The sequence below is a fragment of the Phyllobates terribilis genome, unplaced genomic scaffold (genome assembly GCF_046119375.1).
Source record: "Phyllobates terribilis strain yellow unplaced genomic scaffold, ASM4611937v1 Scaffold_2__4_contigs__length_985480577, whole genome shotgun sequence".
NCBI lineage: Eukaryota > Metazoa > Chordata > Amphibia > Anura > Dendrobatidae > Phyllobates > Phyllobates terribilis.
In genome coordinates, this window is record NW_027362762.1 from 428458690 (window position 1) to 428479901 (window position 21212).

At 44.3% G+C, this 21212-nt stretch overlaps 1 protein-coding gene across 1 annotated transcript in view; it reads left to right on the forward strand.

Moving 5' to 3' along the window:
• Window positions 1-20761, forward strand: part of NUP88 (nucleoporin 88) — a 36005-nt gene extending 15244 nt beyond the window's left edge. The window contains exons 10-17 of the mRNA XM_073665253.1: window positions 7218-7322; window positions 7892-8050; window positions 16329-16454; window positions 16542-16607; window positions 17727-17807; window positions 18194-18320; window positions 18406-18524; window positions 20458-20761. Of these exons, the coding sequence (XP_073521354.1) occupies window positions 7218-7322; window positions 7892-8050; window positions 16329-16454; window positions 16542-16607; window positions 17727-17807; window positions 18194-18320; window positions 18406-18524; window positions 20458-20521 (847 nt within the window). The 3' untranslated portion in view covers window positions 20522-20761. The remainder of the gene's footprint in view (window positions 1-7217; window positions 7323-7891; window positions 8051-16328; window positions 16455-16541; window positions 16608-17726; window positions 17808-18193; window positions 18321-18405; window positions 18525-20457) is intronic.
• Window positions 20762-21212: the final 451 nt, after the last annotated feature.

A 21212-nucleotide genomic window follows, 5' to 3' on the forward strand; every position in this document is an offset into this window, starting at 1 on the left:
CCTACTCCAGTTTTTGCTTAGTGTCGCAAGGAGGCACACCTCAGACCTTCACTCGTCCCTCGCTTCAGCACGGGATTACAGATGAAGAAAAGAGGGTCTTAAGAGACCCCCGGCATGGCTACTTCCTCTGCCCCCTACTATGGGGTGCACAGTTGAAGTTGAGATGGCGTAGCCACCATGCTGCTCCTTCTCCGGCCCCTCGGGTCAGGCTCGAAGTTGAGAACCCCCCCTCCTTCCCCAATTCCCTCGGTCTTGGTCCGAAGTTGAGGCGAGGACAAAGCCCCCTGACCGGTGACAGCGGCACCCTCCCTAATCCCCCCTGGGGGTATTAGGTTGAGACACCATCAGGTAGGGCCTGGACGGCAGCATCTGCTGCTCTCACCAGCCAGCACACTGCAGCCGAGGACCAGCAGCAATACAGGAGCCCCAGTCTGTCTGTGGGACCCTGTAGGAGCCGGGGGGAGTGCAGGCAGCCATGGCACACACAGGCACAGGCCTTCACAGGCCCTGCACCTGCGGCAGCTTGTCATCTTAAGCGCCTAAGGGGGACTCTTTTCAGAGACCCCCTTCCACTTATGTCCCCACCGCCATTCTGCCTTTCAATCCGGGGTGGTCCGGTTTTAATCCGACCATTTGCCCAGCTTCACCTCAGACCTCTCCAACTAGACATTCTCAAGTCATGGGACAGGAACCCTTCTTCTCTCGACAGGAAGTTCCAGCTGACGTCGTCAACCAGGAAGTCCCTTCACTGGTGGCTCAACCGGACCTCTCTAACAAAAGGGAAATCTTTTCTCCCAGGTCAATGGAAGGTCCTGACCACTGACGCAAGCCTGACAGGTTGGGGTGCAGTACACCTACACCACAGAGCACAGGGCAAATGGTCCCCAGCGGAAGCAACCTTGCCCATCAACATCCTGGAGATTCGTGCCATCCTCCTGGCGTTGAGAGCCTTCCATCACTTACTGGCAGCCTCTCGCATCAGAGTACAATCGGACAATGCCACAGCCGTGGCATATGTCAATCACCAAGGGGGAACCTGCAGTGCCAGAGCGATGCGAGAGGTGACACGCATCCTTCACTGGGCGGAGAAAACGAGCTCCATTATCTCTGCGGTCCACATTCCGGGCGTAGACAACTGGGAAGCAGACTGTCAGCCGACAAGGAATAGACTCGGGAGAGTGGGCTCTCCATCCCGAAATCTTCCAACAGATCTGCCATCGTTGGGGCACTCCGGATGTGGACCTAATGGCGTCTCACCTCAATGCCAAAGTCTCCAACTTCATGGCCAGAACATGCGACCCTAGAGCTCTAGTGGCGGACCCAGTTCCAGCTCCTGTACATTTTTCCACCTCTCCCCCGGATTTCCAGAGTGGTGAGAAAGATCAAACAGGAAGGAGTTCCAACCATCCTAATCTCACCGGACTGGCCCAGGCGTACATGGTACGCCGACATCGTACGACTCACAGCAGACATTCCCTGGCGTCTTCCCGACCGCCCGGATCTTCTGTCACAAGGCCCGTTCTACCACCAGAACTTAGAGGCCCTCAATTTGATGGCGTGGCCATTGAGACCTGGGTTCTCTAACCCAGGCAGGTTTTTCGCCAGACGTCATTAAAACCATGATCAGAGCACGAAAACCAACCTCTGCCAAGATTTACTACCGTACCTGGAAAACTTTCTTTACCTGGTGCGAATCTCGTAACCAGACCCCACTCCCTTATTCCCTCCCCAGGGTACTCGATTTTCTCCAATCGGGTCTGGAAGCCAGACTATCCCTGGCCTCCCTTAAGAGCCAGGTGTCAGCTCTTTCAGTGCTTTTTCAAAAACTCATTGCTCATAAACCGCAAGTAAGAACATTTCTCCAAGGGGTTTCCCGATTGGTTCCCCCCTACAGACGACCTCTAGAAGCGTGGGACCTCAACCTGGTGCTGACAGCATTACAGGAAACACCCTTTGAACCCCTTAGGGAAGTCCCACTCCGTCTTCTATCCCAGAAAGTGGTTTTCCTCGTGGCAATCACTTCGCTACGTAGGGTGTCTGAACTCACGGCACTCTCCTGCAGACAGCCTTTCCTGATTTTTTTCCAGAACAAGGTAGTCCTTCGTACGGTTCCATCCTTCCTTCCGAAGGTTGTATCCAGCTTTCATCTCAATGAAGAAATTTCACTACCATCCCTCTGTCCGGTTCCGGTTCATAGAGTGGAAAAGGCTTTGCATACGCTTGACCTTGTCAGGGCACTGCGTATCTATGTGTCTAGGACTACGCCCTTCCGGAAGTCTGATTCTCTTTTCCTTCTTCTGGAAGGCGGCCGCAAGGGTCTACCAGCTTCCAAAGCTACCCTTGCCAGGTGGATCAAATCCACCATACAAGAGGCCTACCGCCTCAAAAATTTGCCTATTCTAGCAGGTATTACGACACATTCTACACGTGCGGTAGGGGCCTCCTGGGCCCTTCGGCACCAGGCTTCGGCACAACAAGTGTGTAAGGCAGCCACCTGGACTAGCCTACACACATTTACAAAACACTACATTTTCATACCCAGTCCTCAGCAGATGCGAGCCTGGGCAGACGTGTTCTGCAGGCGGCGGTGCCCCAATTGTAGGGACCCGTCTACACAATATTCGTCCATTGCTTCCCACCCAGGGACTGCTTTGGGACGTCCCAAGGTCCTGTGTCCCCCAATGAGGCGACAGAGTAAAGGAGATTTTTGTGTACTCACCGTAAAATCTCTTTCTCTTAGCCTCTAACTGGGGGACACAGCACCCACCCTTTGCCCGTTCCGGGCTGTTAAGTTGAGTTCTCATATTGGTTTTCCTTTGAGTTCTTACATAGTTGCCTTCTTATAGGCATGGTTATGTTATCTATGTTACGTTCCTCCTACTGCTTTTGCACAAAACTGGAGTAGGCTGATGCAGAGGAGGAGCCACGCTTAATCTTTTTCAGATAAGCATAGTGTCGCCTCCTAGTGGACAGCAGCATAACACCCAAGGTCCTGTGTCCCCCAATTAGAGGCTAAAAGAAAGAGAGATTTTACGGTGAGTACACAAAAATCTCCTTTTTCTTGAATATGGTACAGCATAATAAAGTTACATCATAGAACAAACAACATTTCTCATTGCTTATTAATACTGCTTGGCAAATGTAACCATGCCCTTAACATACCATGGGTCTAATATATTAACCAAAAGCACCAAATGTCACATACTTTATCATGAGAGAAAACTACTCATCACCTGGGGAATAATGTGAGTCAAGGGAGAGTTAAACCAAGGCTTCCATACCTTTATCAAATTTTTCAGGGTAAAGTCTATTTTTATATACCACCCTCTCATAGGAAGCTGCAGTATTCACCATATTGACCCCAAGTGAAATTCGTGGGGATCTTGTAGTCATCCATCTCATGGTGATAGCCTTGCGAGTGAAAAGCAATGTTTTCCTGAGAAGAGTACGAGGGTAGTGAGGCCAGTTCCCCCCCATCAAGGACTCCCAACAACCACACCTTAGGGCAGAGTAGCATAGGGGATTGTATGGTCTTGATGAGGATAGCTATGACCTCCTTCCAAAAGTCTGCAATAGGAGGGTAATACCACATCAGGTGTATAAAATCTGCCACCTCTTCCCTACACCTGGTGATGAATCTACCCATTTTTTATAACCTGCTAGGTGTCAGGTAGCATTGATAGTCCAAATGTATATAGTCTAACTTGTTATTAATTGCTGGTGAAACCAGGGCTGTGGAGTTGGAGTCGGTATGAAATGTACCAACTCCGACTTCTAAAATATATAATAAATTGGGTACAATAGTTCAATGCAGTTTGTGGGGAATAGTTCTTCATAAGAATTTGGGAAAGTTATGAACTATCCTATTCCTGATCTAAGGGTCTAGACTTTTAGACTTTTAGCTGAGATGAATCTGTGCTACAGTAAATTTATCACTTAAACATGAGCCATGTATGAGGGAGTCGGAGTCGTGGAAATTGAGGAGTCTGAGTTGGAGTTTTGGCTTACTGACTCCACAGCCCTGCTTCAACGAGTCCCACTGATCTGAGATTTTTTTTTTCGTGATGTACTTCATGTTGGTGGTAAATTTTGGTCGATATGATTTGCGTTTATTCATGAAAATTTCTCAATTTTCAAACTTTAAGTTTTTATGCCCTTAAATCAGATAGTTATGCTACATAAAACATTTTCCACATGTCTCCTTTTTGAAACATGATTTTTTTTTTTTGTTAGGATGTTAAAAGTTTAGCAGCAATTTCTCTTTTTTTTTTTCAACAAATTTACAAAACCTGTTTCTTTAGGGACCTTTTCAGATTTAAATGGACTTTGAGGGGCCTATATATTGGCAACGCCCCAAAAGTTATGCCATTTTAAAAATTGCACCCCTCAAACACTTCAAAACTGTCAGGAATTTTTTTTAACCTTTCATGTGCTACACAGGAATTAATGCAAAGTGGAATGAAAAAAAAAAATTTTTTTACCGACAGGGCTCGGAACGGAAGGGACAATATTTAAATTTTTGAACACACATTTGGCTGAAATAAATTGTGGGCACCATGTCGCATTTTCATGGCCCCTAAGGTGCCTAAACAGCAGGGGTATAATGAGCATTTTGAACTAAAAAAAACTGAATTAAAAATACTTTATTTGAAAAAACACTCCCCCCACGCTATCCCTCTTTCACCAATATTTATTAAAAAAAAGAAAAAAAAAATCATGCAGGACTGCTGTATCTGAAGTAGTCCTATTGTGGATTCCCTGGACTACTGCGGTCCTGCATCAAACTCAACTGCCAGTACCCCTTTCGGGAAGAGCTGGCCAAAGTGCCAGAATTAGCTTATCTAATGTGATGTGCCACTTCTGGAGCGGCTGGGAATGGCCCAATAACCATGAATCTTCCCAACCTGATAATATCCGCTCACAGCTGTCTGCTTTATCTTTGCTGGTTATCAAAAATAGGGTGGACTCCACGTGTTTTTTTTTTTTTTTTTATATTTATTTATTTATTACAAAGCTAAACACCCTTTAGTGCCACATGAAACGCACTAAAGAATGCAAGTGTATTATATGTAGGGGCTTGTGAAATTATATATCTACAAGAAATCTATCTATTCTATATCTCTATTCTGACTGTTCTGGCTGTGAATTTACTGTACTTGGTTGATGAAATTTCGGGTTTCCTTTTGAGATGTGTTTATAAAAATCGGACTTCATATGCATGGTCCGTGTACTGTCCGTTTTTTTTTTTTTTTTTTTTAACACATTTTACTTTTTCACTGTAGTCCTACTTTGTGGGATATGTATAATTTTTACTTTTGATCACTGGTCTCATGCACTGCAGCATTGTACTGAAACTGCCTGTGAGGTAGTCTCACAGGCCACCGTACCCAGGAGTCATCAGATGACCTCAGGGACCATGGTTTGTGTGTGTGTATAATATATATGTATGTACAGACCAAAAGTTTGGACACACCTTCTCATTTAAAGATTTTTCTGTATTCTCATGACTATGAAAATTGTACTTTCACACTGAAGGCATCAAAACTATGAATTAACACATGTGGAATTATATACTTAACAAAAAAAATAGTGTGAAACAACTGAAAATATGTCTTATATTCTAGGTTCTTCAAAGTAGCCACCTTTTGCTTTGATGACTGCTTTGCACACTCTTGGCATTCTCTTGATGAGCTTCAAGAGGTAGTCACCGGAAATGGTTTTCACTTCACAGGTGTGCCCTTTCAGGTTTAATAAGTGGGATTTCTTGCCTTATAAATGGGGTTGGGACCATCAGTTGTGTTGTGCAGAAGTCAGGTGGATACACAGCTGATAGTCTTACTGAATAGACTGTTCGAATTTATATTATGGCAAGAAAAAAGCAGCTAAATAGAGAAAAACGAGTGGCCATCATTACTTTAAGAAATGAAGGTCAGTCAGTCCGAAAAATTGGTAAAACTTTGAAGGTGTCCCCAAGTGCAGTTGCAAAAACCATCAAGCGCTACAAAGAAACTGGTTCACATGAGGACCGCCCCAGGAAAGGAAGACAAAGAGTCACCTCTGCTTCTGAGGATAAGTTTATCCGAGTCACCAGCCTCAGAAATCGCAGGTTAACAGCAGCTCAGATTAGAGACCAGGTCAATGCCACACAGAGTTCTAGCAGCAGACACATCTCTTCAACAACTGTTAAGAGGAGACTTTGTGCAGCAGACCTTCATGGTAAAATAGCTGCTAGGAAACCACTGCTAAGGACAGGCAACAAGCAGAAGAGACTTGTTTGGGCTAAAGAACCCAAGGAATGGACATTAGACCAGTGGAAATCTGTGCTTTGGTCTGATGAGTCCAAATTTGAGATCTTTGGTTCCAACCACCGTGTCTTTGTGCGACGCAGAAAAGGTGAACGGATGGACTCTACATGCCTGGTTCCCACCGTGAAGCATGGAGGAGGAGGTGTGATGGTGTGGGGGTGCTTTGCTGGTAACACTGGTGGGGATTTATTCAAAATTGAAGGCATACTGAACCAGCATGGCTACCACAGTATCTTGCAGCGGCATTCTATTCCATCCGGTTTGCTTTTAGTTGGACCATCCATTTATTTTTCAACAGGACAATGACCCCAAACACACCTCCAGGCTGTGTAAGGGCTATTTGACCAAGAAGGAGAGTGATGGGGTGCTACGCCAGATGACCTGGCCTCCACAGTCACCAGACCTGAACCCAATCGAGATGGTTTGGGGTGAGCTGGACTGCAGAGTGAAGGCAAAAGGGCCAACAAGTGCTAAGCATCTCTGGGAACTCCTTCAAGATTGTTGGAAGACCATTTTGGGTGACTACCTCTTGAAACTCATCAAGAGAATGCCAAGAGTGTGCAAAGCAGTCATCAAAGCAAAAGGTGGCTACTTTGAAGAACCTAGAATATAAGACATATTTTCAGTTGTTTCACACTTTTTTTGTTAAGTATATAATTCCACATGTGTTAATTCATAGTTTTGATGCCTTCAGTGTGAATGTACAATTTTCATAGTTATGAAAATACAGAAAAATCTTAAAATGAGAAGGTGTGTCCAAACTTTTGGTCTGTACTGTGTGTGTATGTATGTATGTATGTGTGTATATGTATATATATATATATATATATATATATATACACACACACATGCTGCGGAATATGTTGGCGCTATAAAAAATAAAAATTAATATTATTGTTTTCTTTTTCTTAGGCTCCCTGCACCCATTCAAGGATTTTGGATTGTTTCTGACCTCTCTCTTGGGACAACTATGATTTGCCTTACTAGTGGCTATGAATGCATCACAAGACCATTATTGTATGTGTAAAATTTATATTATACCAAATTTTAAGGGATTTTCCGTGACTTTAGGGTTTTTCTTTATATGGTTTATATGGGGCTAAGAACTTACCAGCAGGTAGTTACTAACTACCTGCCTGTTCTGCCCTGTGACTATTTGTTCTGGCTCAGAGCTGTCATGGACTGCTCTTACTGGCAATTTGGTCCAGTCACATTGTCTGAGCAGTTTTTCATCTTCCTGTCTGTTCTGTCGATCGGGTGTTACTGCCAACATCCTACTGATTGACAGCCATCTCCCCGCAGTTAGATACCAGAGAGATTGCTGTCATTCAGCATGTCGTCAGCAGTGAAATCCCGTGGACCGAGCGCAAGAGAAGAAACTGCTTGGAGTGAGCCAGAACAGATTGTCGCAGAACAGGCAGGTAGCTAGCAACTACGTGCCGATAGGTTCTTAGCCCCCCTCAAAAACACCTCAAAGTCTGTATAACTCCTTTAATGGCTCTTGCCTTTCCTGCTGCCTCTGACTTACTTAATAATGAATTGCCTGTTGTGTCATTGTTTTTTATTTTTCTCATTTCTCTATTCAGAACAATTATTCGACCACCATCACCAGCTCTTCTCTGCTCCAAGGTTGACTGCCACATCACAGAGACTGTCCCACATGTCTTGGAAGATGTTAAAGGCCCATTTGAAAATCACATTAGAAACATTCTTCTTCGGACATCTGCAAATCCTTTACTGTTAAAGTGAGCAAATATGGGGTGAAGTCTTTTTAACACTATAGTGAACAGGGCTACTTTGTGATGAGAGCCTATTTTTGTGTGAAAGTGTTCTATTCTCACTTTCCTAAATTGTGGTAATTGGTCTCTTGTGTGCATTTGTTATCTAAAAGTAAGGATTTGGGGGGGCATGGCCTAGTGGGCATGCAGTGAGGACGTGACTCTGCTGTATTCAATCGGCAAGCTCCATCATGAGGCGCAATTTTGGGCAGAAAGCTACCTAACCAGTGCCTGAAGATGGCATTAGGCTGTGGGCATTATTTTCAATCTGCGGGGGTGAAATGACAAGATGCAGGAAGATCGGCAGAGAGGATGATGCAGTGTCATCAGTAATCCAGGATGGCACGATGTACAAAAAGTGGCGGAACGTACCACCGCAGTGGAGAGGAGAGTCAAGTAAGGTGGAGGATGCCGTCCTCCGGTTCATAGAGACATTCAGAGCCACAATCAATCACTGCCTTACTGGCCAAAGTTGATTTAATCTAGAAAATCTATAGAGGCATAATAATAGGGGCTGGTGTAAGGCAGAGATCCAGATTTTTTATTTTTTTTTTGAATAATGGTGGATACTCTTTTTCGTTTGCTGTTGAAAGGGTCTACAGGGTCCCCACGAGACCTGGCCCAGTAGGTAGACCTCCTAGATCCATTCTGATAAAGATTTTACACTATAAGTAGCATGACATCATCCTGAGGAAAGCCAGGGAAAAGCTGGACATTTCGGCTTGGAAGACAAAAGATATTCATTTTTTTCCAGACTTTTCTGTGGAGGTCCAGCTCAAAAGATCCTTGTTTGTGGACATAAAGAAGGTTGAGGTTCCTTGGAGTGCAATACTCTGATCTACCCTGCAAAACTAGGAGTGATTGCCCTCAGTTCTACCTCTTGTTCTTCTTTTTTTTTTTTTTTTTTTTTTTTTTTTTTTTTGAGTCTCCAAAGGACACTTTGTGATGGCTGGACACTCATGAACGCAAGATTCGACATGAGGCCGTATGAGCGAATAGGCCTCAAGCCTCTGTGGCAACACTGGCTCTTTTGTTCGATGATTGAGTTCTTTAAATATGCATGTCTAATTTTTCTCCTGACAGGTTTAATGTGGAGCTTTTCTTTATCTCCTCATTGGGGGACACAGGTAACCATGGGTGTATGCTGCTGTCGCTAGGAGGCTGACACTATGGTGCAAAAAACGAATTTGCTCCTCCTCAACAGTATACACCCACTGACTGGCACTAAGCTCGTCAGTTTAAGCTTAGTGTCAGTAGGAGACGGACCTGGATCTGATCCCAGATCCTTCCTTTTTTCCTTTTTGGGTATCCTGTTTTTTTTTATTAATCTTTTTCCTTTTCTTTTTCAGATTCTTCCTTCCCAGGGTAACAGGGTGTAATGTCTCACCCTGTTTTCGCACACAGGTGCGACCGAGAGAGCAATGTGGTGTCGCCCATATCGCCCACTCTCAGGTCTGCAAGGCAGGACCCAATCCCTGTCACCTCATGGTGTTCAGGTCGCTCGGAGTGGTCCGGTCCTGCCTTTGATCCCATCCCCAGCCCCCTCCTCGGAGCGGGCCTGGAGGAAGATGGGGTCACTAGCAGTGACCTTCCCCCATCACAGGGGTCAATCCTGTCTTCTGCACCGTCCGGGACCGGGACTGTGCGGGAAAGACTTCTGCCAGCAACCCCCCCCACCAACCCCTTCTACCCGGGGCTCCTAACGCAGTCCCAGAATGCGGAGATGAGGCTCCCGGACGCAGCACAGACTCCGCAGCACCTCACAGGTACTCTGCCTCTCTTCCCTCCACCAACGTTAGCGGGCAGCGTCATTCTTACCTGCCTCCTATCCCAGTGGTGGGAACACACCAGGCCCGCTTCAAAATCAAGGCCCCGGTCTCGGACTGTTATAGATCACCTTTTTGTCTGTCTCTGTCTCTGTCTGTCTCTCTTTCCATGCACCCTATCACGGTGCGCTCCATACCTCACCACCGCACTCCGGCCCGCCCACAGTGCTTCTTTTGCGGCGCTCCGGGACTCAGCACCGCCCTCTGGCCTGCCCTCCGACCGCCCACACTGCTTCTCTTGCGGCGTGCTCCGGGCTTCAGCGCCGCCCCTGGCACGTCTTCCGGCACACCCACCGCTGATTACCGGCAAGAGCACGGTGGCCGCGCCCCACTTTTTCGTTCAAATCTCCCATTTGCGCGTGGTCTTTCCCCCTCACGCTTTTATGTCGGGGCGTCCCCCATGGTCTTCCCGCGCCCTGCACGAGACCGCCTTCCTTCACACGGTCCCCATCTCTCAGCCTCCATCACACAGAGACTTTGCACCACTGCTGTTCCGCCGCTTCTCCTGCCTGGGGGACTTCTTTTCTGTCGACAGGATCCTTTCCTCAGACGGGTAGGATCTGTCCAGACCTCTATATACAGTATTAGCCCTCCTCAGCAGTATCCTAGGCACACAAGCATACCTGTCACATTTACATATGCATAGGCTCAGGGAGCCTCTCTCCCATCCCTCTCCTAATGTAATTCACTGTGTCTGTGCCCTCTGTAATAAGAAGTGGTCCACAGGTCAGGCCTCTGCCTTCTGCCTAACCTGCAGGCCCTCTACAATGTCAGCCTCACAGGAGCCTCCTGCCGTTCGGGACGAGAGCACACCCCCTCCACCGGAGTGGGCTACTGCCCTTTCTCATTCAGTATCTAACCTCACCAAGGTCTCACAATCCTTGGTTCAGGCCATGGAACGTCTACCCGTCCTCTCAGAGTACTGGGAGCATCCTGACAAGCATTTCTCTGGGCAGAAACAGCTAGACATCCTTTATCCCTTTAGTTCAGAGCTTGTCAACCGTTATTCGGAGTCTCCTCCTGTCGACCCATTGGTCTCCCGTCTTTCCACTGAGACCATTTTCTCCCTGCCCGACGGTTCCTCCCTTAAGGACAGCACGGACAGACAGGTTGAATCCCTCGCCAAATCAGCCTTTGAAGCTGCTGGTGCTTCCTTCTGCCCTCTTTTCGTGTCCATATGGGTAGCCAAAGCTGTATCTGCTTGGGCAAAACTTCTCAGTCGGGGTCTAGCCTCTTCAGCTCCTCCTGAGGAGATGGTGGATCTGGCGGACCAGATTGCCCACGCGGGGAAATATCTCGTCTCTGCCTCCCTAGACGCTGCTAATTGTTCAGCGTGAGCAAGCAGTAATAATATACCCATTTGTAGGATTCTTTTGGCTCAAAGCCTGGAATGCTCATCCACCTTCCAAGAAGTCGCTTACCAACTTTCCCTTTCAGGGTTCCCGTCTTTTCGGATCTAAGTTGGACCAACTTATTTCTGTCGCCACTGGCGGCAAGAGCACTTCTCTTCCTCAGCCTAGGCCCAAACGTCCGTTCAACCCTAGACGAACACCCCAGTTTTGTCCCTTTCGTTCCTTTCCCTCTACCAGGGTCCCACCTCAGCGAGACCGATCTCCGAACCAAAGAAACAGAAGGAAGCCCTCATACAAACCTGCTCCGTCCTGGCGCAGAAAGGGCCCCTTCAACAAATTCTCAGGATCCTGGTCTAGCAGATTCACCCTCTGCTTGACGGGGCACCCCCACCCGGGAATCCTCTCAGGGTGGGCGGCCGTCTCCTCCTTTTCCGGGACCCATGGTTGGCAGCGGTCGATGATGCCTGGGTCAGAGAGAGAGAGTTTCCACAGGCTGCAAAATAGAATTTTCCTCCATCTCACACGGTCGTTTTTTCCGGTCTCACCCTCCAAGGGATCCGGCTCACATTTCAGGTTTCTTACGAGCTATCGATTCCCTTCGGTTAGCGGGAGTCATTATTTCTGTTCCCTCAAAAGAGAGCTTTACAGGTTTTTATTCCAACCTATTCGTCGTGCCAAAGAAAGACAGATCACTCCGCCCTATCCTGGACCTCAAGCTCCTGAACCGGCGGGTGCAGCTTCGTCATTTCAGGATGGAGTGTCTCAGCTCAGTTATTTCTTCCATGGAACCCGAGGAGTTCCTCTTCTCAGTGGACATTCAGGATGCTTACCTTCATATCCCGATTTGCACGTCCCATCAGAGATTCCTCCGATTTGCGATCCAGGAGGATCATTACCAGTTCACAGCACTTCAGATCGACCTAGCCTCTGCTCCCAGAGTGTTCACCAAGGTGATGGCAACCGTCATGGCCATTCTTCGTTCCAAGGGAATTGTCATCATTCCCTATTTGGACGATCTGTTAATCAAGGGGCCGTCCTACCGGGACTGCTGCCACAGTCTTCAGATCACCTTGAACACTCTCTCCCGTCACGGTTGGATTGTAAACAAAGACAAGTCGTCTCTGATTCCGTCCCAGCACCTAACCTTCCAGGGCATGAGGTTCGACACCAGGGCTGTGGAGTCGGTAAGCCAACCTCTGACTCCTCAATTTCCATGACACGGACTCCATGACTCCGACTCCCTCATACATGGCTCATGTTTAATTGATAAATTTACTGTAGCACAGATTCATCTTAGCTAAAAGTCTAGAGCTTAGATCAGGAATAGGACAGACGTTTATAGGACATTTCATATCTCTCCCAAATTCTTATGAAAAAATATTCCCCACAAACTGCATTGAACTACTGTACCCAATTTATTATATATTTTAGGAGTTGGAGTCGGTCCATTTTATTCAGACTCCACCAAAATGGACACCGTCTCCGCAGCCCTGTTCGACACCTCCCTGGCCAAGGTTCTACTTCCAGAGGAAAAAATTATGGCCCTCAACCAGGCTATCCGTGTTCTAAGACGTTCATCTCCTCACCCTCTGATTCTGCATGCGAGTCCTGTGAAAGATGATCGCCGCCATGAAGTCTGTTCTTTTTGCCCAGTTCCATGCCCGCTCCAACTGGCTCTTGTGTCAGCTTGGGACAAGAGGACTGCCTCATTGCATCGTCCCATTATCCTGCCTCCTCGGGTAGGACAGTCTCTGACTTGGTGGACCCTCTCCTCCTCTATCTGCCTCGGGAGATCCTTTCTCCCTCTTCGTTGGCTGGTAGTCACAACGGACGCCAGTCTGCTTGGTAGGGGAGCAGTCTTCCTCCACCAGGGTCGCTGGAATACTCCCTTCCCATCAACCTGCTGGGAATCCGGGCCATTTACCCATATCTCCTTCTTTGGCAGGACCTCCTGGCGGGCCAGCCAATCCGGATACAGTCGGACAACACCACGGCCGTGGCTTACATAAATCATCAGGGCGGCACTCGAAGCCAGTCCGTTCTGAGGTCTCACGGATTCTAATTTGGGCCGACCGTCACCCAGCGATATCAGCAGTTCACATACCAGGTGTGGAAAATTCGGCCGCCGACTTACTAAGTAGTCAGGGCCTGTCCTTGGGTGAGTGGTCTTTTCACCCAGAAGTGTTAGCTCAGATTTGTCAAAAATGTGGCCCTCCCGACGTCGATCTAATAGCGTCACAAGTAAATCGCAAGGTCGCTCACTTCGTAGCCAGGTCCTGCGACCCTCTGGCGATCGCTTATGATGCTCTAGTCATTCCATGGTCTCAGTTTCGCCTTCCCTATCTCTTTCCGCCCATTTCGTTGACCCCAGAGTCTTCAAGAAGATCAAGCTGGAGGGAGTTCCGGTCCTTCTAGTGGCTCCAGACTAGCCCAGACGGGCCTGGTATCCGGAACTGGTCAATCTACTGGCAGACGTACCCTGGAAGCTTCCAGACCGCGCAGATCTTCTCTCCCAAGGTCCACTCTTCCACCCGAATTCTCGGTATCTCAGTTTAATGGTATGGCCGTTGAGGTCACGCTGCTGAAGAAGGCGGGTTTTTCTTCCCAGGTCATACAGACCATTATCAGCGCCAGGAAACCCGCTTCTTCTTGCATATATCGCCATACTTGGAAGGCCTTTTTTCGATGGTGTGACGAGAACCACTTGACTCCCATGTCCTTTTCCCTGCCTTACATCTTGGTCTTTCTTTCCAGTCTTGCCTCGATTCTGATTTATCTCTCAGCAGGCTCAAAGGTCAGGTTTCCGCGTTGTCCATCCTGTTTCAACGTGACCTGGCCTCTCGTCCTCCGGTCAGGACATTCTTTCAGGGTGTTGCCCACTTAGCACCACCGTATCGACAGCCAGTAGATCTGTGGGATCTTAACCATATGTTGGGGGTCCTTTGGAACCGATTCAGGAAATCTCATTGTCCTTCCTTTCCTGGAAGGTCGCATTCCTGAAGAGTTTCCGAAATGGCAGCTCTTTCCTGTTATTCTCCGTTCCTCGTCCTTCATCAGGATTAGATAGTTCTTAGGCCAGTACCTTCCTTTTACCTAAGGTGGTCTCTGCCTTCCACCTAAACCAGAACATTCTTACCTTTTTGCCCTTCTCCTGTGCGTCCACTTGAGAAGGCCCTGCATAACCTGGATTTGGTTAGAGCCTTGCGTTGCTACTGCTCAAGGTCTGCTTCTTTCAGGCGCTCCGACTCCCTGTTTGTCGTCTGAGGGTCGTCGTAATGGTCTCCCTGCTTCTAAATCTACCATTGCTCGCTAGATTCACTCGACAATTTTGGAAGCTTATCGAGTAAAGGACAGACTGCCCCCTCCGGGCGGCAAGAGCCCATTCCACCCGGCTGGAGGGGGCATCATGGGCTGTTCACCACCCGACTTCATCAGCTCAGGTTTGCAAGGTGGCTACCTGGTCATCTCTGCCTACCTTCACAAGATTCTACAAGGTTCATACCTACTCTTCGGCAGATGCCGGACTAGGTAGGAAGGTTCTGCAGGCGGCTGTCGCCGATCGTCCTACCTGATTTGCGCTAATCCTCCTATTCCCCTCCTTGGGACTGCTTTTGGACGTCCCATGGTTACCTGTGTTCCCCCAATGAGGTAATATAGAAAGAGGAATTTTTGGTACCGTAAAATCTTTCTTGGAGCCTTCTTTGGGAGACACAACACCCTCCCTGATTTGTGCCTATGTTTGATATTAGTGCCTGAGCTTTGGCCAGTGTGCCTAGTTTTTTGGCTATTAGGCCTATGTTTGGCTTGTTGCCGTATTGTACTTGTTTATACTTGTATTATTATGCTTCTCCTACTGCTTTTTTCACTAACTGACGAGCTTAGTGCCAGTCGGTGGGTGTATACTGCTGAGGAGGAGCTAATTCTTTTTTTGCCTAGTGTCAGCCTCCTAGCGACAACAGCATACACCCATGGTCCTGTGTCCCCCAATGAAGGCTCCAAGAAAGAGATTTTACGGTGAGTACCAAAAATCTCTTTTGCACAATTTGTGTTTTGTTTGTTTTTTTAAAACTCTGTGCGTAAGATAACCGCTCTGACTTTTAATGCAATGGGTGCTGAAATGGAGTTAAATATCTACATTTTGATATTTTTCTCATTGCTACAGCATACAACGAATGGTTTTGAGTAGTGTTATGTCCCATCCTGTTCTGGTAAGGGTAGGATTACACTAGTTGGGCAGAAGGGGTGTTGGTGGTTGTGAGGGGTATGGCATATCTGATATGCAATAAGTCTGCTGAGTTTGTCTTACATTTAGCACATAGTGAATGTGGTCTTGGCCCAATATCAAATAGAAATTTAGGTGTTCTATAAACTTGATGTTTCACATATAACTGGGAGAGTCACGGGATACATTTAAGGATAATTGGGGGATTCTGTCTAGTATGTCCTGCCAATGCTCTTCATTTAAAACTAATTTTCAACTTGGGTAACCCTGAATTTTTCAGATATCTACTATTGCAGCATGCTGTAAGAGCCCAGGAATCTCTCAGATTTGACCATTTCACTTAACCAGAGTCCAGTATCCCATTATTTCTCAAACTGTTAAGGGCCTTATCTCTCACATATAATTCTTTTGTTATTAAAGATCCTGGGAGACCCTATGGCCACAATTAAACCTAAATGGGAGAGAGATTTGGGACTAATTAATCAAGAGGAGTGGGAAGATATTCTTGAGTCACAAGGAAAAGTATCGATAAATACGACTCGAAGAAGATCTCAAATATTTTTTATACATAGAGAATACAGAACCCCTAAAATATTACATTGGATGGGCTTTAGGCCGAATGATTGTTGTCCACATTGCGGGGAAGATGGGGCAGATTTAATCCATATGTTCAGTATTTTAAAATACACGCATTTAGGAAGGCTGTTGGCTGAGCAAGGTGGATTTGGATGCCCTATGTTATCACAATGAACATATCCCTATGTTGAAAGTTTATGCAAATCATTACTAACAAGTTTTTAAACACTTACAATATAAATTGTGATGGACTTTTTTGCATACCCTAGTTTTTCTAATAAAGACTCTTCTCCGCCACCTGAGGAATGTCTTCAATTGTTAAGTCGAGCAACCCAAGTTTTCCTCGAAGAATATGTCCTTAAACAGGACATGGCTAGAGAGGAGATTCAGAGAAGGTAATGTGTGTTGTGCGTGATATTCTGATATTTGTGATGTGATTGTTACACTTAAATTCTGACTTTAACTAGCTTTTTTTCCCTCAGAGTGAAATTGCTGATTGCTCAAAAAGAAAAGCAACTTAAAGATCTGCGGTACCGTAAAGAAGAAAGGTGAACTCAAAAATCTGCCAAAATCTGTTCTGGAAAAATAGTAGGAATTGGACTGCTTCTTTGCTGGGTCTAGTATTAACACTTTCCATACAATACTACAGTCTACATCTGGAAAGAGATTCTTACTTTTCATTATCATTTTATAGCTTTTTGTGATTCCACTTTCCCATTCGGCACACCCCTACTCTTCTAATCTTGCACACTTTTTGTAGACACACATTTCACATGTAAAGCAAAAAAAATGAAACAGAATTGTTTTCAGTCTAACAGCAGTATTTAAAGGACTCCCCAAGATTTTAACTATATATTGCAATACTGTGGTATTGAAGGATATAGTATATGCAGTCGGGCGATCACAGGTTCAAGTATCAAAATATAAAATGATTAACCTGACTTTTAAACTTCGTAACAAGAAAGCACCACACATACCTTTAAAAAAAAAAATGATGTTTTGATCACTCTTATTGTATCTACTCCCCCAAAATGGTATCAATAAACTGGTCAGCTCTCCACGCAAAAAACAAGCGCTCCATCGACGGAAAAATAAGTTACAGATCTAAGAAAATGGCAACCAAAACTATATATATATTTTTTTTCACCGCAAAAAAATATTAATAAAAAAATCTATGCAGTTTTGTGTAAATGTGGTCATACTGATCTGGAAAATGATGTTGCTAGGTCACTTATGCGACATAATGAACACTATAGAAGCAAAACCTAAAAAACAATGCAGAATTGCGTTTTGGGTTGTTATTGTTTTTTTCCCCCATTTCAATTGGAATTTTTTTTTTTTGGGCCAGTACATTATGATATAAAATGAATTGTCATATTCACCCTCCAAAAAATTAAGCCCTCATATGGATGACAGCAAATTAAAAAAAGATATGCCTCTTAGAACAGGGGGAGGGAAAAAAAAACCATAAGAGCAAAAACAAATGCCCAGTCCTGAAGACATTGATGTATAGAGGCTGTACAGAGGATGATTATATATATATATATATATATATATATATATATATATATATATATATATATATATATATATATATATATATATATATATATATATATATATATATATATATATATATAATTTTTTTTTTTTTTTTCTTAATACAGAAAAAGCCTTAAGGAAACGGCTGAACGTCTTGCTGAGAAATGTGAGGAAGCTAAAGAGAAACAAGATGATCTCCTGAGCAGGTGTGCCTGTCCTTCTTCTCACTTTGATCTTAGTGTTCCATTTAGAAGTTTGATTTTGTTCTCTGCATGGATTAGGATATATTCCTATTAACTTGCTTATATTAGTGACTAGAATTAGTGGTTATTTTATCAACTTCTCCAGAAAAGATGTCCTGGGCTAAGTGGCCAATCTCGCCATTTTCACCAGAGTGACAGAGTAGTTGGGGGAAGGGGAGTAAAAATGGAATTACAGGGATGTTGTTGGCTTGACTTTTTGTAAAGAGATCGAATTGCCGGTAGGTTTTAGGTTCTCAAGGGGTAAATTTTTAGACCTTACTGTAAGTATTTTTCAATTTTATAAATATGGTTTTCTGATATCCATCTTCACTTGCTTATTTTTTGTGAAGGCTAAAAGCTGTGCTGCACAGCTTCAACACTCGACATCCAGTTTTCACAGATAGTGAACGAGATATGAAGAAGGAGCTACTTTCAACACATGAACAGCTCCATCATCTGGATAATGCTATAAAACAGGTAAGTGAACCACATTACCCAGGCAAGACAGGAATCAGAGTAACTTCACAGTTGCAGGATGTTTGTGTCTTTTCTTTATTCACAGGTCAAAATGAAAATGGAGTATCAAGAGCGAAAGATGGAAAAAGTAAAAAGTCCAAGAAAGTCTAACCTAACTCTTAGTGACTACCAGCAAAAGAATATCCAAACTGTGTTAAAAGAGCAGTAAGTACTAACTGAGTAACATTCATAATCTGTAGGATCAGCATATGCACGGTGGCTAATTTTTATCCATCCAGTCAACCTTCAACTGAAGACTATAACCTGGTTTACTGCCCAGGGCACACTATGTGACAAATCCAGCGTTTGTATTTGTAGTAACCTGCTTGACAATGCTAAGATCTTCAGCTCCAGGTTTGGGTTGGTACTGTGCAGACAGTCAAAGCAACTTAAAGACATTTACATGCTGTTGTCAGTCTTTGACAGCGACATTAAGTAGTGCTATTGCTCACCGCGATTGTAGAAAAAGTCGTTTTTGGTGGAGTTGGAGTCCATATAAAATGGACCGACTCCTAAAATATATAATAAATTGGGTACAGTAGTACAATGCCGTATGTGCTGTAAATGATTTCATAAGAATTTGGGAAAGTTATGAAATGTCTTATAGATGTATGTTCTATTCCTGATGTAAGGATCTCTGCTTTTAGCTGAGATGAATCTGTGCTGCCCTTTATGTACATGCTCAGTAGTGAGGCCGTGCTCTGGAGTCGGAGGTTTGGCTTACCGACTCCACAGCCCTGAGAAAAATAATGGGTTACTGTGGCAGACTAAAGCCTTCTGAAGCACCCCTCCTGTCACTGCCACATTGGTGCTCCTCTAAAGTTCAGCTATGTAAGCTTCAAAGGCAACTTAGATTTTCACTATATACTGTGATATTGCATTGGTATGTGCAGAGGTTCAAGACACCAGAGGGGACTGGGGGGAAGAAGAAGAAAAAAAAAAAAAAGCTTGAATCGCCCCCACACCTCCTTTTCCCAATTAAAATAAAGAGATATAAAAAAAAAAAGTTTGTGATATTGTGCCTGTAAAAGTCTGGTCTATCAAAATATAAAATAGAATGTTTTGATCGCTTCTTATTGTATTATTTTTTTTTTTTCAAGAGCTCAAAAAAACTGTGTTTTTTTTCGCATGGCAAACAAAAACTCTTAAACAGTTCCATCGACAGCTAAATAAAAACATTACATGTCTCGGAAACGTCAGATTCCCGCCACCCCCCCACTTAGTTTTGTATTGCCTTGCCATAATTGCACTGACCTGGACAATCATGTTACCAGGTCATTTTTATCACTTTATGAACACCGTAAAAACATAACTCTAAAAACTATTTTTTTACCCAGTATAATTTATTTATTTATTTTTTTGCTCCGTTTTCCAGTCCATTATATGATTAAATGAATGGTACCATTGAAAGCTACAACTCGTCTTGACTTTCTACTTTCCACCAGCGGCGGTTGTTTTTCCGAAGCATATTTTCCGGTGTCTCTTCAGTCGTGTTTGCAGCAGTTACGCTGCCGGCTTCGTTATAAAATTTCAAGAAGAATGAACATATTACTTCATTTTTACCTCTTCCAGGGTTTCTGAACTCTGAAGCAGTTAAAAGAAGTGACATAACATTTTAACATCGCTGTGCATTAATTTTTTTTGCAGTACTTGTTCATGCTCAATTCGCCGCCAAAAGACATTGTGTGAACATAGTCTAAAGGGGTTTTCCAATAGAACTAAAGCTCATTTTTGGCCAGAGTTGTGTAATAAAATGTAACAAACCTCTACTCTCCTCTTTGGGGAGCGTCAGTAATCGGTGGCTACAGCGTGTCTGCTGACTTCTCCTTCTGTCAGATTCTTGATTAGTTTCTTTTCCAAACATTGATTAAAGCTTGCAGAAGTTTACCCACATACTGAATAAAAACCCTATTGAAGTAAGTGTATGTAACAGATTGTCAGTCGTACCAATGTCTGCAACTAATCTTCCACATGTGAATGTACCCTCTGCTTTAATTCAGCTTGTATGTACAGACTATGAAGTGGTGCTCACATGTTAGTATTTTATTTCTTTCCTAGTGCTGTGCTTACTGTTGTATTTTGTTTTTTTCCAACATAGGTATGAACATATTCAAAAAATGGTGAAACAAATAAATGCGATCAAAAACCATGTGACCTTTTAGTGCCAGAGGATCTCCATACGTATTATTTAAACCCAAGGCTCTGCTTTTTATTGAAAACGTGGCAATAAGAAAATATACGGACGTTTGTGAATTTCTGGATCCATTATTGTACATATTATGCTTAAAGTTATTGAATTATCTCCATTTTAACATATCTGCATATCTGGTCCAGCTGAAAGAATTTTGTACAAAAACTGGGAATGTATTTTTTTTTTTCTAATATAGAACTTTCAATACTTATTGGCTAAAGTGAAGAAGTGCTTTGTCTAATACTTATTCTATTAATATTATCATGTACGCTGACAGCCAAGCTCTCCATGCGGGCATATTCTACCAAGGGCTTGTCTGTGTTGCTGAAGTACTACTTATGATTATTATATTACATTAAGGTTGTGCTCTATTAGTTTATGGAAGTTTTGAAATATGCGTGACATCAATTTTTATTAATTGTGGCCTCCAACTTTTGGTACTCAATCTATAACTACTCTGGAGTAATATACACATTGTAATAGCGTAACTGTTACAAACTCACCACTTATATTTATAGATCAGGTTCTCACCTTTAATACTTGTAATGACTGTAGGAAGCTGTATGATTTTTTTTTTTTTTAAAGTTCTAAAACCTCATGGAAAATATTAGGGAACTAGAAGAGCTTTGGCCTATAGATTATTGAATTTCATCTACTGTTGG